General features: G+C 34.0%; 1 protein-coding gene across 1 annotated transcript in view; it reads right to left on the bottom strand.

Moving 5' to 3' along the window:
* Positions 1 to 9,852: 9,852 nt before the first annotated feature.
* Positions 9,853 to 16,244, bottom strand: part of LOC110029042 (4-coumarate--CoA ligase-like 5) — a 49,034-nt gene continuing 42,642 nt past the window's right edge. Inside the window, exons 4-5 of the mRNA XM_020731151.1 lie at positions 10,758 to 10,860; positions 9,853 to 10,148 (exon numbers count right to left, since the gene is read on the bottom strand). Coding sequence (XP_020586810.1) covers positions 10,023 to 10,148; positions 10,758 to 10,860 — 229 coding nt within the window. The 3' untranslated portion in view covers positions 9,853 to 10,022. The remainder of the gene's footprint in view (positions 10,149 to 10,757; positions 10,861 to 16,244) is intronic.

Genomic DNA, 16,244 nt, shown 5'->3' with positions numbered 1-16,244 from the left:
ACCTTCTTGTTATTCATGCCAGTAAAGCAAAAAGGGACAGCAAAAAAAATAAAGAAAGGTCAAGAAACCATTCAAAAATGTACAACGACATTGGTGCACATGATAGTGTAGCAACCAAACTATTTTGGGTGAGAAAATGGAATAAAATACGTTGAGTTGTTAACCATAGCAACTAACACATGCACTGACAACCATGGTCTTACCAAAAGCACAATAATTGACTCAGAGGAAAGAAGTCAGGTCACGATAAAATGAGAGAAACTCCAAATATGGAGAGAGAGAGAGAGAGGGTATAATCTCAAAATAAAAGTAAAACCATTAATATGGAGAGAGAGAGAGAGAGAGACTCATCCTAAGCAGAGTCGCAAGATTTGTTTCTTCTCCTTTCTTTTTAAGACTCAGAGTTGCCACATTGTCTATTTATATGTCATTGTATTATTCCCTTACTCAAATAAATCTTCCTCCTAAATTGTATCAATGATTCAAAGATGAGAGGAATCAAAGAGAATGATATATGACAACAAATAGACAAACAAATAAAAAGAAATAAGTGTGAGGTTTATATATAAGTAATCCTCATGTGAAGGGTCGAGAGAATACATCTAAAAAATATTATATCAAAGTTCCTTGAAACACAACATCTACGAAGAGAATCCCTACATAAGCCACCTATAACCAAAGAACCAGAAAGAACATTTTTGTTCTGGGGTCAAGAGTCTTCCGGAGGAATGTATCCCTCTGTTTAATTACTTCCTGGAGAACACCCAGGAATACTCTTGATAAAAAGGGTTTTGATTATATTATTAGGACTTAGAGAATAGGTCATAAAACGATGGTTATATCTTGTGGGAAACCCAGATTCTTCAAAACTCTTGCTAAGCCACATGGTAGAGAGTGAGTCTCTCACATCCCAAATGAGTAACAACTTATCAGCATATGGAGCCAATGAAATAACCAAAATCATCTTGATGGGGACATCCCTATACGTTAAATATCACTGACCCATAAGGGTAGAGCGTGAATGAACATATCACAAATGGGAGACAACTCATCCGTAAGCAGGCCATCAAAATGATATCAATAAAATCAAATGAAGTGTCCTCAAAGGGGTCCGAAAAAATGAAGGGTTGAGTAATCCTAAAATGTAGAGGTATACGGATCAAGATACAATAGACCCATCTTCGCATGCTATTAGGATCTTAAGTATGCCTAATCGTGAAGATAGTTGACCAAACACGTTCAAGGATTTCTGATTAGAAATCCATGAATTGCGTAGTCTATGGGCAACTTGGTAGCCCTAAAGTCAAAACACGGGAAGAAGAGGTATAGCTTCAATGTTGTAGACTCTCTTCACAAAAAGAATTACACTCTTTTTGGGTTGGGGAGCCTTCTAACAACCTAGGAGCACTAGAAAGCTCTTATATAGAAAGAGATGCTAGGCCATTCAAGTTGAAGAAGCTCAAGCGCTTCTCCTCGGGGGATGAAAATATGATGCAATTATCTAGAGCAGACCTTAGATATTGTGGAGGCCTTATTATATGATTTGGGTAATAGTCATGCTATGCAAATCCTTTTAAAATTGGTCTAAAGACCATGCGAGATATTAAAAGACAATTTTTAAAGTTTTGAATATTTTAATCCTAAAATTTCATTATCTTAAACATTTTATTAGGATTTTGTAGTAAATTTTGAATTTTATATCCTAAATAGCCTATAATGCATTCGTGATTCCCATAAAAATTACAGAAATAAACAATGAAATTCATTTCAAGCATTCAAGCACATAATATCATAGGAAAAGCAAGCCAAGTAAAATAATATTAAAGGCTGGTACTGCTGGATCGACAAAATATAAAAGAAATGAAAAAGTGTGTCCAACTATGCATATGCATGACTGGTCCTAATTCAATACATCAATATCAATACAGAATTAAGATATGAGACACGAGTTGTTGGTTCTGGTCCCTTGTTACATGGTTATCGTGCCAACATGCCTTGGAACCCATGTCTGTATCTTATTTCTGCTATAAGGCTCTTCTAAGGACTCTAGAAAGTACATAGAAAAAGTAAAAAAAAATAGGACTCAACTTGCATAAAAATATAGTTAGCGAGAAAGCAAACAAATATGCAATGTATAATGAGTTGTGCACAACTCCCTACAGAAGAATGGCCTCAAATGCCACCATGCATATCAAACACACATGCACACCAAGAGCACTATGTAAGAAACATGCTTGATTATGGAAACTAAACTATCAAAGAATAATAGTCAGACAACAAAACACTGCCTAGTAACCTAAATATTAGCCTTGCACACCATCTAACTAGAGGTTTCTTAACCAACATCTAAGTGCACAGAGTAAAGTCTCTGACTAATGTATGCTTTTGATGAGGTCACCACATTGGTCTCGTCCTAAAGATCCAAGGGATCTAAAGCACATCATAAAAAAGGGGTAATATTTTAAAATAGGTTTCCTCAAATATGAAATAACATATATAGTTTTAAATTAGGTGGATAATATTTATAATATCAAAAATATCCAATTTTATACCTTTAAAGTAGCGATCCATAAAATGTGAGTTTGTAAAGCATATGACATACTTTAGAGTCCTTAGATCCTTAGCACAGACATATTGTTTGTTACTCATGATACATAAACTTGAGTTGCTCGCTGAGCTATCATGAAGGGAAATGCTCGTTTCAATATTACGACCAAAAAATGTATCACTCTGTTGATGATTAGGGCAATTCATTAAGGAGTATTGGAAAAAATAAAGCTTGCAAGAAGCCCATATTGGGATTGTTCGATCAAAGCGGGAAATGATATCTATGGGTATCCAAAATAGCAAAGCATACATCATGCAAATGGATGCAAAGGTGCTACATGAAACATGGGACACAGTAACGGGATGTACCAGTAAGACAGGCTACCTATAGAGAGGAACTACGCCTGCGATGCACCATGTATCCAGCAGACACCTTACCCAAAAGGCAATCATGGAGCATACATGCAAACATGCAAGATATGCAACATGCATACAAAAATAGTCAAGCATATGACATGTAAATATCTTAAGCACATGACAAGCATAAATGCTAAGAATATGACATGAAAATGATAAGCACACAGAAAGGTTACATGCCAAACAAACTAACTGATGTGATCCTTATCAGTGAGAATCACATACCTAGGTGTGAACACATTGTACCTCGCACATGTTCAGTGACTAGAAATCATGCTACGCATATCACAATGTGAAATACCTATGACGCTTTAGGTGACATTTTTGGGAGAGATAGGTGGCCTACAAGTAAGCTAACACCTCCCAAAGCGTGCAAGTGTGAGCGCTCAAAGAGAAATCATAGGTGGGGGTGCTCATACAGATTGCCCAATCATGTCACATGCTAAGCATACAAGGTAAAATACTTTTACATGCAATGACAAATCGTTGACATCAAGTCAAAATAAGATTTTAATACTTATGTAGATAAACATGCAATATGATGCAATAGGATACAAGCATACAAGTGTTGGTTGAGCGGGACATGGCAGCCAATCTGACCAAAGTGGCAAGTTGATTGATTTGGGATGATTGATTGAACTCCATGCGAGTGATCGACACATGACGGTTGATCGACCTAGGAAGGCCAATTGAACCCAAAGCGGGCGATTGAAACGTAGTGGTCAATCAAACCCAAAGGATGGGGTGATCGTCCTGGGATGGTCAATCAAAGCCAAAGCAGGTGATAGACACATAACGATTGATCAAACTCAAAGGATAGGGTGATCGGCATAGGACGACCGATTGAGGACAAAGCAGGTGATCAACTTATAATGTTCAATCAAACCCAAAAGATAGGGTTATCGACTTAGAACAACCGATTTAACCAACCGATTTAACCCAAAGTGGGTGATCAATATATGTAAGTCAATCAAACCTAAAGAATAGGGTAATCGGCCTGGGACAGCTGATCAAACCCAAAGTGGGTGATCAACACGTAGCGGTGATTGAACCTAAAGGATTGAGTGATCGACCTAGAACTGCTGATCAAACCAAAGTACTAATGCAATCATGCATATGATATGTGATATGATCCACATGCAAAGATTTCACGAGCAAACACACATATGTAATTCAACCTAAAATGCTCAACAACACATCAAACTCTTCTTACCAACCTTGCGTAGGAACTTATGGTTGAGGCTCTTAGATCAATGGCATAGCCACCTCCAACTCTAGCGTGGAAATGTAGAGGACTTTGACCTCCAATTTCTCGTGAGAGAAGTCCTTCACCATTCGTAGGGAAGAATAGTAACAAAGCCTTTTAAATCCTATGAAATTCCAGGATCTTGTAAGATGGACTAGATAAAAACTTTTCCTATCCCTTAAGATTGAACTCTCTCAACCTCTCTAAGGAACGTTGGAAGCGGCAAAGTCGTAGGAAATCTAAGATTCCAACCTACTTAGGTGTGGATCTAAGGCTCACAAAGGAAACTCTCAAATTCTATAGAACTTTCTAATGAAGATCTCCTAGCCTAGGGCTACCTATAGAAAATCAACAACCAATCTAAGGGAATATGCCTACACTGACTAACGTCAGCGACAAACTCACCCTACGTGGGTGACTGAGCCCCGCCACCTAGCCTATTCACTAAGAAAGAAAACATGAAGATTTTAAGGATCTCACCAGCACAAAGGTTTTGAATGCATTTCTTTAGGTAGGAGGAAGCTCCTCAAATGGTAGTAGAGATGCCTCAAACCACATTTCAATGAAGCTCTGACGATGCTCTGACGATCCTCTGGCAATCCTTCCTCAAGCTAAGATGAAGTTATCCATTTGTGTATGAGAGTGAGAGCCTTGCTTCTTTGCTGGACAAGCTCCTCCTCAACAAGCATTCCTCACACATGCAAGAAATGTGGTGGAGGAAGATTAAGGGGATGAGGAAGAAGGAGTTGAAGAAGGGAATGTAAGGTTGATCAACTACCTTGCCCCTCTCCTTCTAAGGAAGATGAAGATGTTCCTCTTTAATCTTCCCAAGAAGCACTCTCTAAGGGATCTCCAAATTCTCCAAGCCTTCTCGGACAGCTCCCCAATAACTCTCACAAGAAGCTCTTCAACCCACCGATTACTAAAAAAGAGAGCAAGCAAATCCAAATGAGCCTCCCATTGGGTTAAGATCAGCTCACCCAAGGAAATTTCCCTGACTCGACCATCTATTACATGTACTTTTAAACTCCAAAATATTATCAATAACTTGACTCAATTTATATTTAGCGGCTAGTGTGAATAAATGAAATGATATAAAAAATAAATAATAAAACTTCACATTAGAGGTATTAGGCAAGTATATGTATCGTTTTAAGTAATATATGATTTTTTTTAAAAACTCAGTATCGATCCCACGGGAAAAGTTGAAATATTAAAACTGGACTAGTGAAATTCTATCTAAATTGCAAGTAAAATTAAAGTAGATCAATTTTAATATGATTGCAAAGGTTAAGACAAATTTAAAGCAGATATAAATGACTAAGATTAATAGTTAAACAAAGTAAATTTAACTAGTTTGAATATTATGAAAAAATCTTTCCCCTTGCAAAGAGATAACAATATATGTAAGATTTGAATGACTAAAAATAAGATGATGTATTGTGACAAATGGAAGCATTCCTATTCTTTACTCCCTCCCAGTGCTAGCAAAGAACATTGGCTAATTTAGAGTTTTTCATCAGCTTGTGTAATAGTGCTGAGTAGGACCTACTAGGAACCCTTACGATCCAGATTACCCACTGTGCCCTCTCTATGGGACCTACTAGGAACCCTTACGATCCAAACTCTAAATCAAATTGATAAAAAGGATCTGGTTTGTCACCCTAGAAACTTCAATTCTACTCCCATCAAAATTTATCTCTCTATCTATTTGCACTCCCCTTAGGCAATCGCAATTGCTCTGCCCAGAATGAAGTGTGACACTCACTAGTTCGGTGAAATCATAGCCCTCCCAAGTCTTTATGTTTCTCAATAAATTTTTAACCTCACAAGTGGCCAATTTGTAAAGTTAATGAAGAAACGATGAAAATGTCATGACAATTTTTTAAAGTAAAAAAGAAATCTTTAAATCATTCTCATCCCATAAGATTAACTCCCAATTGTAAAAAGAAAGAAAAGGAAACTACTCAAAATTCATCGAGAATAAAAAAAAAACACATAATTTGTATTGAAATCCAAATCTTAGAAACAAGAACTTAAACACAAATACAAAATACCTTATGTCTTCTCCCCAACACAATTCTGGAGTCTCCTTAAAGATTTCTCCAAACTCTTACTCTTAAAAGCACAAAAGACACTTAAAATCACACTTAAACAAAAAGGTAGAACTACCTAAAGCCTTCAAATTCTTCCCAAAAGTCATCTTTTTCATCCCATTTTTCTCCCTTTTAATAAATCTCTGAAAAAAACCAATGGTTGTTTTAAACACCCCTTCAAAATTCAGCCAAATTCATTGAATCTTCTAGAAGGGTAGTTAATGGTGCTATATTGCCAATCTGGGAACTATAGGGCAATTCTGGGAGCTATAGCACCCATTACGCCCGTCTGTGGCGCTATAGCGCCAAGGGGTGGCGCTATGGCGCCATATAAAGTGATGTATTTTTACTCATTTTTCCTTCATTTTCTCTAAATGTCCATTCCATGTGCCTGAAACCAAAAATATATAAAATACATTTCTTTAAACTGCAATACCACTAAAAACATGCATAAAATGATTGTAAAATAAGCACTAAGAATATGTAATTTTAAGGTGGATCATTCACCCAAACATAAACGTTACTTGTCCTCAAGTAACTCCTTTATACTATGTAAAAATTATAATTGTGGAAGTGAGTTTAACTTAGAGATTTCTATAGTTTTTGTTTTATAAATGTGATAGTGAAATTTTAGAAAAATTTTTAATAACTCAAGTTAAAACTAAAGTGTAAGAATATTTAGTAGTCAAGTCTAAGAGTTTTGATTTTCTCTTTATTTCAAGAATAGTTATAATTTTGTCATATTTTGAAGGCTTAGAATGAATACTTAGAAGTATTACAGTAAAAAGAACTTCATAAGGACTTTATTAGTAAGGATACTAATACTTTAAGCCTTAATTTATAAATGTAATTAAGTTTCTTTCTTTAAGATGATTTAAGTAGAGCCAACTTTTTATTAGGCATCTCCTTAAGCTTCTCCACATATTTTTTATTTTTGCTTTTTCTTTTTCTTTTGATTTTTCTTTTTCTTTTTCTCTTTAAGATCTCTTTCAATTATTTCTTTTTTCCTTTCATGTCATGTGAGGATTACTATATCTGGATAACCTTTAATGATTTTGAACTCCACCATCTTTTTTTTAAAGTTGAAAAATTTTCATGTTTCCTTAGTTTGATGAAATTGTATTAGCCTTGAAAAAGATCTTTCATAAAGTCTCAATTCCTTCTTTTTGAAACAAATATCTAAGATTATTAATATTTTCAAAAATATAATTTTCTTTACTTTAAATAGTAAATTTATAATCTTATATTCTTTTACTAAAAATCTTAACTCTAGATCTAACTTTTATTATTAAAGAACTTTAACTTCAGTTTTCTATAAAATTTATAAAATTCAAAATATAGATATCTAAAGTTAACCTAGCATACCACATATTATGTTAATTTTTTTTCTTAAAATATAGTTCTCTGGGAACAAATAAAGTTTAGTTTTCAAAAAGTTTTTTTTTTTTCTTTCCCCTTCAAACTTAAATTTTTAATTAACAAGATAGTTCATGAAGAAAGAATAATCATAAAGTTTAAAACAAGAGAATAGTACAGCTACAAGTAATAAAGACAAGTGAAACTAACATGTTTAACTAAAATAAAAGACTATTCTAGCATTTAAACATAAGGTAATCATATAGTTCAACAAACATAAATTTACTAGTTCAATACAAATGCAAACTTAAACTTTAAATATAAAAAATTTAACAAGTAAAAAACAACAAACTAACCACAGGAAATCTAAACATAAAAACAGAACACATAAAAAAAATTAATAAACAAAACTACACATCATCTTCACCTTCATCACTATATTCATCATCATCACCAAAATTTAAATCCTCCTCCATATCATCAAGCCTAAAAGGTGTATATTTGGGGTAAGTAGGAAATACTACAGTATGGTCACCCCGTAAGAATTTTTCCATCGCCTCAAGATAAATAATATCAAAATCAACTCTCTTTTGTATATACTCATCATTATAATAGAGATGGGCTTCTAAAATTTTTTGTTGATTCGGTAATGTTAATATATCTCCTTGTTGGAGAAATGATTGCTCCATTATAGTATCGAGTAAAGCAGTACCGGAAGTAGAAGGTAGAAGTTGAAGTTGAAGCTGAATTTGAAGGAATATCGGAGCCTCTACTTCTAGTTCTTACTCTAGTATGCTTTCCACACATATCCAAATTTGTTTTCCCAATAGGTTTATGAGATGGTAAAACTTCTTCCCAAGTCTCATATTTCACTCCTAATTCAACACACATGGTCGTAATAAGAGCAGGAAAACCCATACCTCCAGTAGTTCCTCCTCTTAAGGAAATACACATATTTTTGTAAATCAAAAAGCCAATGTCAATTTGTTGGTTCATTTGAATGCAATAATTCAATGTAGCTCTTTGTTGGGTTACCTCACTAAAGTGATTAATATGAAGCAATCTACCATGAATAAAATAGTGTCATGTACGAGAATGAACATTAAGCTTCGAGAAAGAAAAGTTTACCCGACGTCCTAATTAATAGGTTATATCCATGGCCCAAGTAGGAGACTGTTGGAATAATTAAGTGTGCCCATATACAATAATAATTATATATTACATGATAACTTAATTGTCCTAAGCTTATAAAATTTGCAATCAAATAAATATTTAATATTTGGCTTGTGTGACATCTTAATATAGTAATATTTATATGGAGTTAATATTGTGTAGAGACTAGGTATTTATTTAATTTTTAATGCTGGGCTAAAATGAAATATGTGCCCTCAATTATAAATAGGGTTATGGTCCTTAGTCTAAGGCGTCAATCCGAGTGTTATGAATTATTTTCATCCTTTTTACTTCCTACATACTTTTCTAATCGTTTGTTCTTTCAAGTATTTCTTAAAATAATAACACGCATAATTGCACAAAATTTATTCTAACCTAATTCACACTAAATTATCTTTGCAACTATCTAAATATTTAACACAAACTTAAGCTTGTTAGATTAATAGTTTATGTGGTCACAAATACAATTTAGGATGAGTTAATATTGTTGGCTAATATTAGTGCAAGGATTAATTTAACATGAGTTAATATTATTGGCTAAAATCAATGCTTGTCTAAGCTAAGATACTTCAGGTAAAGGTTGAACTCATACATCATAATAAAAAATATTTGAGACATATTCATAAAGAAAGAAGATAATGACCTGATAAGCTCAACTCAGCACAAATGACATGAAGATTAACTTTGACAAGAAAAATGACGTTTTTCTACTCTTAATTTTTTAGTCATGTTAAGCTATAACCAACTATGATCAAGACTTGAAAATTTATTAAATAAAGCATTAAATAAAATTTGAACAATTTGATTTGACCGTACTTGATCATCATCAATCATATCGTATGATTAAATATTCGGCGAAAATCACAAAGTTTTCATTATTGATCAGTGCCGCATATAGAAATCGCCACAATAAATGGCAAGATATTGAAAACAGGGGGGCATTTACATGCATAGCACTAAATTCCTATGCATTTACATATCTAAACCTCTAAACTTTACATTTTATATTTGTAACATCCAAATCTTTCATATCACACCAAAAAAATACCACCATTTAAGTTAAGAAAATAATAAAATAAAGCTTGTCATGCATAGGGAGGCATGTACGTAAAAATTGAAGTGTAGGTGTTACACATGCATATACATAAGAATCGAGTGGTGTGGATGTAAATCCTAAAAGAAGATGCTCATAGTTTTGATATCGGATTATGGACAGCATGCTCGATGAGTTCCCTCCGAAGGATCTTCCCGGCAGGAGATTTTGGTATCGTGTCGATGAATTCAACCCTTCGAATTTTCTTGTATGGCGCAACCTATACAAAAATAAGAAAAAATTATCCTTATACAAAGAATAAATCAACAAAAACGACAAGTTTACGGATAATTAGACGCACCATAACATCTTATCTTCAAAAATAACAGAATAATAACGTCTAGTCACCGTCAACATTGACACACAATTTACTGATATCAAAGAAAAGGCATTAATACACCTACTGATAATTCAGATGTGTGAATTAATCATAAATTTGTAAGATTATATATTGAACAATTATATGTTGAAAAATTCTGATTTATAAACTTTATGAAGGTCTTTTGGGGTTATGGTATTAGCTCAAAATGTCTATGTTATTAGGTTTTTTATTCGCTAAAGACTGCCAGAACATTACACTATTTACCATTAACTATAAAAAAAATCATCCCAACTCTTATCTTCACATTAGAGATCTACGAGAAGGAAAAAAAAAATTTTCTTCAGGGATAAGATAACATGCAAATATTTCATTTCACCCAACACTAACAACAAAATTCAATGGTCCTGATTTTCAATGGCAGAGACGTAGATGCAATTTGTTTTGATAAAATAATACATACTAAGCAGAGGGAATGGTTGTGTGTACATGCAATAAATTTACAGATACCTGCTTCCCAACAAAATCCATGACTGCGGCAGAGCTAATAGAGCTTCTCGGTCGCCTGACAATAAATGCCATTGGTATCTCTCCTGCGTCTTCATCAGGATACCTGTTTAGGTCAAAGGGAACAACAAAGAAAATCAATTAGGTGCATCCTGCATTACCTATTTTCGGAATAAGAACAAACAAAATCTAAGCAGACAAAAAAGAGTTCAAAATAGGAGCAGCTCCAACAAAAAGAAAGGAAAAATTGCTCCAGTTAGTTATAAAAACTCAGTGTCCAAATAAAAATAATAATAATAATAATAATAATAATAATAATAATAATAAAAAAATAGAAAAATTTGGTCGCTTTGCCCAGACTACGACCAGAGGAATTTACACAAAATCTGACAAAAGCAGTACAACAAGCTCCAGCTAGAGTAAATGATTGCTCGGTTGAATAAGGTAATCCTTACCCACACAAAATTGCAACTGAACCATACCGCTAGTCCTCGTTACCAGCATGAAAAAAACAATAACTTAGGGAGGTTCCTTATTAAAATTTCTTATCTTCAATACAGCCCAAATGACCTATTTATAGGCTCAACAATTGAATAAACTAAAAGCAAACTAAGCCTAAAGCTAACACAAAATTATCAGGTAAAAGGTAAAATAAAACCCAACACAAAACACAGATTAAAATAAAGTCCCTGCGCCATCCTAGTCCTTGATGTGTAAGGTTAGGTTTTTTGTCGAATAGATATAGCAACCAAGAGCAAAGCTACAGTGGAGGCACTAGGGCTGGCCCAACACACTGAAATAACTTTATATTCCTTTTTTTTTTAATAACACCTTATATTAGCCCAGCTACCGAGTACCCCCTTCTGGCAGCATGTCATCTGACAGAGTAGTGCAATGGCTTGATCCTTGGAATGATCCTTGGAAGATCTAACCACTAAAATTATTAGGAGCTTTGTACAAACACACGTAGGTTGGGTCTTCACTCACACTGACGTAAGACAAATGAAGAAGCTTCTCTGAGCTGTTCCTGACTTTCTGCAGCACCAATCAGAGTCTACATAAGACAGCCGATTAACGTAGATTTTCACACTTGTTTTCATAGGCAACTAAATTAATAGTTGTCTACCTCTTTCAGAGGCCCTTTTTTTTTCATGCTTGATGCTTCTTTGAGTCATATAGCTAGATTTCTAATGCATGCATCTTACTCATAAATTAACTTTGTTATTCCTGAATTTATTATTTTATACAGTTACCACATGTTTAATAATTGAGTGAATTCTCCCATGGGTCTAGAGGATCGTTTTTTGGATTCATAATAATATGTTATTGCATTTGTATTGTTGCTTCTTATTGACAATCTGGTCCACAGATATTTATGCTATCCCTTTTCACAAAGAAAAATAAAAATGAAAAAGAAATCAATATCTTGTATGTTTCAATAATCTATTTTTTCTTATGCTCTTTCTCTACTGCCTTGTATTGGGGCAAGATGTCTCATAGCCTTTTTCATCATACAAGTTGATGAAATTTACTTGTTCTATGTAATCTTTGTTTAAGCCATATAGAGAAATTTTTCGGCATTAATTGACTTCTTATAGAATATTTTTCTTGGGTATGATTGAATACAAATTTGATTATCACGGTTAATAAAATATTTTTTAAAACACGATTAAGCGCCAAATCCCAAACCTAGATTAATGGGAGCATTTAAAGTTTTTGGAACTTTTTTGTTGAATACTAGCTTCAACCACTTTTGTTTTATGAAATTTTCAAAACCGTCATGTCCCAAACCAAGATTAATAAAGAATTAAAAATTTTTCTCAAATCATTAATTTATGTCCCCACTAAAAGAAAATTTCTGGACTCCGCCCCTCAAAAGTGATGTCTTCTGGTGGGCTCATATCATTTCTTCATCATTTGAAATTGACCTTATCCTCAAGCTCATAAGTTGGGTAGGCATGTACAAATCTTGAGTACAAAACCCAGGAGGCGTCTTCAGAGTGTTGTCTTTCCCATTGAACCAATAATTGTAGGAGTGGCTTTTTTTTTTAGTAATATGTAGCATTGTTGCATGATTGCTGATCGGGTGTCACTCAAATGCATCTGTGGATAAGGATTTAGGATGAAATAAAATAGTTTTATAATAAGGCTTCAATAATGAAACATTACAAGATGGATGAATACATACGATCAATGACAAATAGAATTTATAAAGAACACTGCTAATTTGCTAAGCACCAAGAAATGTCCAAAGTAGTGCTTAGTAAGTTTGGAGTAATGTTGCTAGATAATAGAGACTTTGTAAGTGAACCAAGGCATGATCTCTTGAAAATTTACTTCCCGTCTTTTCTTATCAACGGGTTGTCTCATATGATTGTGTGGCATAGAGATTGAGACTAAACTACTAAAGAATTTTATTACAGTTTTGTAATGTTGTTTTTATAGCTTCTACAGAAGTACAACTGTCATTGAAAACAAATGTGGTTGTTAGGCATTCATAGAATAATTGAAATGAAGTATACTTTGATGAAAACTGTAAAGATGTATTATAAGATAATTCAACCAAGGGCAAAAAAGTTACCAATGGCAAAGATTTTTCCATGGCGAATCATCACATATATTGTTCAATCATACAATTTGTCACTTATGTCTATCAGTTCGTTTGAGGATAATAGAAGTTGCCAAAATTCAATTGCGTCACTGAAACAAAATAACTATTTCCAAATCGTGTTAAGAAAAATGGGGTGACAATAACTCACAATAGATTTTGGGAATCCATGAAGGCAAACGACAAATGAAATCTCTACCCATTTTACGTTTGGGAAATTCAGCAATAGTTGTAAAGATCTTGTTGGTTGTCTGTATTCTGATTTTACATGTTAGTAGATTAGGCTAGTTTTGACGAACAACTTATAATCATCTTTTATTTGATACTAGTAAAAATATCACGACCCGACCCAGGAGTTGGAATTAACCAAGACATAGATGATCGGATGGTGGGAAGAAAATTTGTTATATTCATTCTCTATACATAATATTTAACAAATGAAAGAGCCACTAATATAATTAAAATAAAACGGTATAATTAAATTTACTTCATTACAGGTTGTCCACGCCTTCTATAATTTTTTTTTTTCTCATTGATCATTCATCTAATAATCAATTAAATTAAGTTTAAAAGATAGTTTTAAAATAACAGTAAGCTAAACAATGTCGGTGAATACTCGCACTCCTAAACTACAGTAATACAAGAGAAAATAAAGTAATATGTATGTCAGTTAAGCTTTTAATAAATAAATATAAATATTTAATGTTATTCAATGAATCTCATTATATCAATAACATATCTATATCATTTTATACATGTACACCCGACATATGAGTACTTTTTTAAAATTATACCATTTAAAGTACTTCAATATCAAAATTATTTTTCATTTATGTTTACAAGTATCTTAGCGTTCCCCCGCTAATACCGTAAAAATGTGACTTGATCATAATAAGTAAATATATACATATCATTCATGTGTTCATCGCATTCAATTCAATATATATATATATACAACATTCATCAAGGCAATCATGGTAAGTAGCTACAAATATTCATAACAATGTAACCAATAAATAAAACATATACGTCAAAATAAAGCTTGTACAATTATCATGAAATACTAATACAAAACATTTGAGAAGAACCATAAAATTATCATAGATTAAAAATATGAGTACTCACCTCGATGACAATTAATTTATTTTTAATTTAGCCTTAATCACGATTCTTCTAAAATTGATGCCTATAATAAATGTGATACTCATATTACTAGAATTTGATTTATTCATAGTATTTTAATTAACTATTAACTTTAACTTATTTAAGAGTTAAGTTTTTCATTGTTTTACATTAAAAAAACCTAATTAGCTTTATTTTTGCTATAAAAATTCATTAATTAAATCCTAATATAAACCTAAATTTTCTTTACCGGTCGGGATAATCTTTCTCCGCTAGCTCGCGCACATTGCCCCCTTCCATGCCCCTCCAAACTAAATTTCTAACCAAAAGACCTAATTTAATAAAATTTTCTATTAATGTTACAATATATATATGATACCGGAGTTAACCCAAATCATAATAGAAAATAAAAATTGGCCAGCAAGGGGGAGGGCTGGTTTGGGCTAACGATAGTAACTGGTTGTACTGGAGGGAGCTACGTCATCAGATGGAGGAGAGACATTGTGTTAATGCAACAAGGATTACGACATAATGGGTGAAGGCAGAAGGTTGGGGGCATGGAGGGGGGGTTGTTGGAAGGAGGACATGATATGGGAAGGGGCACAGGGCGTGACAGGTGGAAGAAGGGAAGGAAACGAAAAGGGTAGATGGAGGAAGACTATTCATGGACGGGCCTGTAAGAGAGAATAACAGTATTTTAACGTATTTAGTAGTACCAGGAGATGTTGGGGGATATGCAGGGTGGGTATTGGCAACCGATAAAGCCCTCAAATGGAAAAAGAGGACGTCGACGACTATCCCAATAGAAATCACACACCAAAACTCCAAAAAACTAAACCTTAACAAGCATAACATAAAATATATATAATAGTGGATAAATACGAGTGGAGAGAGGGGGGTGGGTCAATATATATATATATAGATAATTTTATTATTATTCAATTAAATTAACATTATTAAATTTTACCTCGGTCAAGCCCTAATCCACACACGGAAAAGCTTCTTCCCTCACACGCAATTTGGCCTGCTCCTCGCATGATGCTTTGCTTCGCTCCATACAACTCTTTCGCAGCGAATCGCTCGACGCTTGATGATGTCACGGGAGCTTCTCTACAAAGCCACAGCGTCTTCTTCTGTGACTCCTTCGATCGCAGCTCTACTTCAACGTCGATTCCTCCTCTGTTCGTTGACCGCACGCATGTGAGCTCCCACCTTTCCTCTCGTCTCGCGTTGATTCATTGGGCGAGCTCACCTCCTTTGCTTCCAACCACACCCCCCCCCCCCCCCCCCTCCACTGCCTCGTCTAAATGAACCTGTGAATTTGGTTCCTTCTCCGCCAGAAAAGAAGCCTCCATCGCCCCCGCCGCCACCGCCGCCATCTCCCCCCACTTCTTCCCTCTGCTTGACTCCTCATTTCCACTTTGATTTCCTCAAGTATACGAAATAATATGTCATAGGTTGTATGTACATGAAAGAGGAGAAATTAATCCACCTTATGTTACAAGCAGGAAACATCGTGGTGCCCGTGCCCGTCGATCACGAATCATGTAAATTAGATCACGTAAATTAGATCACGAATCTGTGTAGACGGGATAATATCAATTTGGAGTGTGTTAGATTATGTTTTGACGTTGTTCCTAACACAGATATGAATTTTAATAGTATGAAGTAAAAGTAAAGTAAAAGAATAAACCTTGAAGAGTAAAGTTAAAGCTAATGCATATTGAAGTTCAAGTTATTTTCATTGAATAAATATCATG

This window comes from Phalaenopsis equestris, unplaced genomic scaffold, assembly GCF_001263595.1.
Source record: "Phalaenopsis equestris unplaced genomic scaffold, ASM126359v1 Scaffold000543, whole genome shotgun sequence".
Taxonomy (NCBI): Eukaryota; Viridiplantae; Streptophyta; class Magnoliopsida; order Asparagales; family Orchidaceae; genus Phalaenopsis; species Phalaenopsis equestris.
Note: the sequence above shows the minus strand (reverse complement) of the source record. Positions and strands in the feature narration are given on the sequence as shown.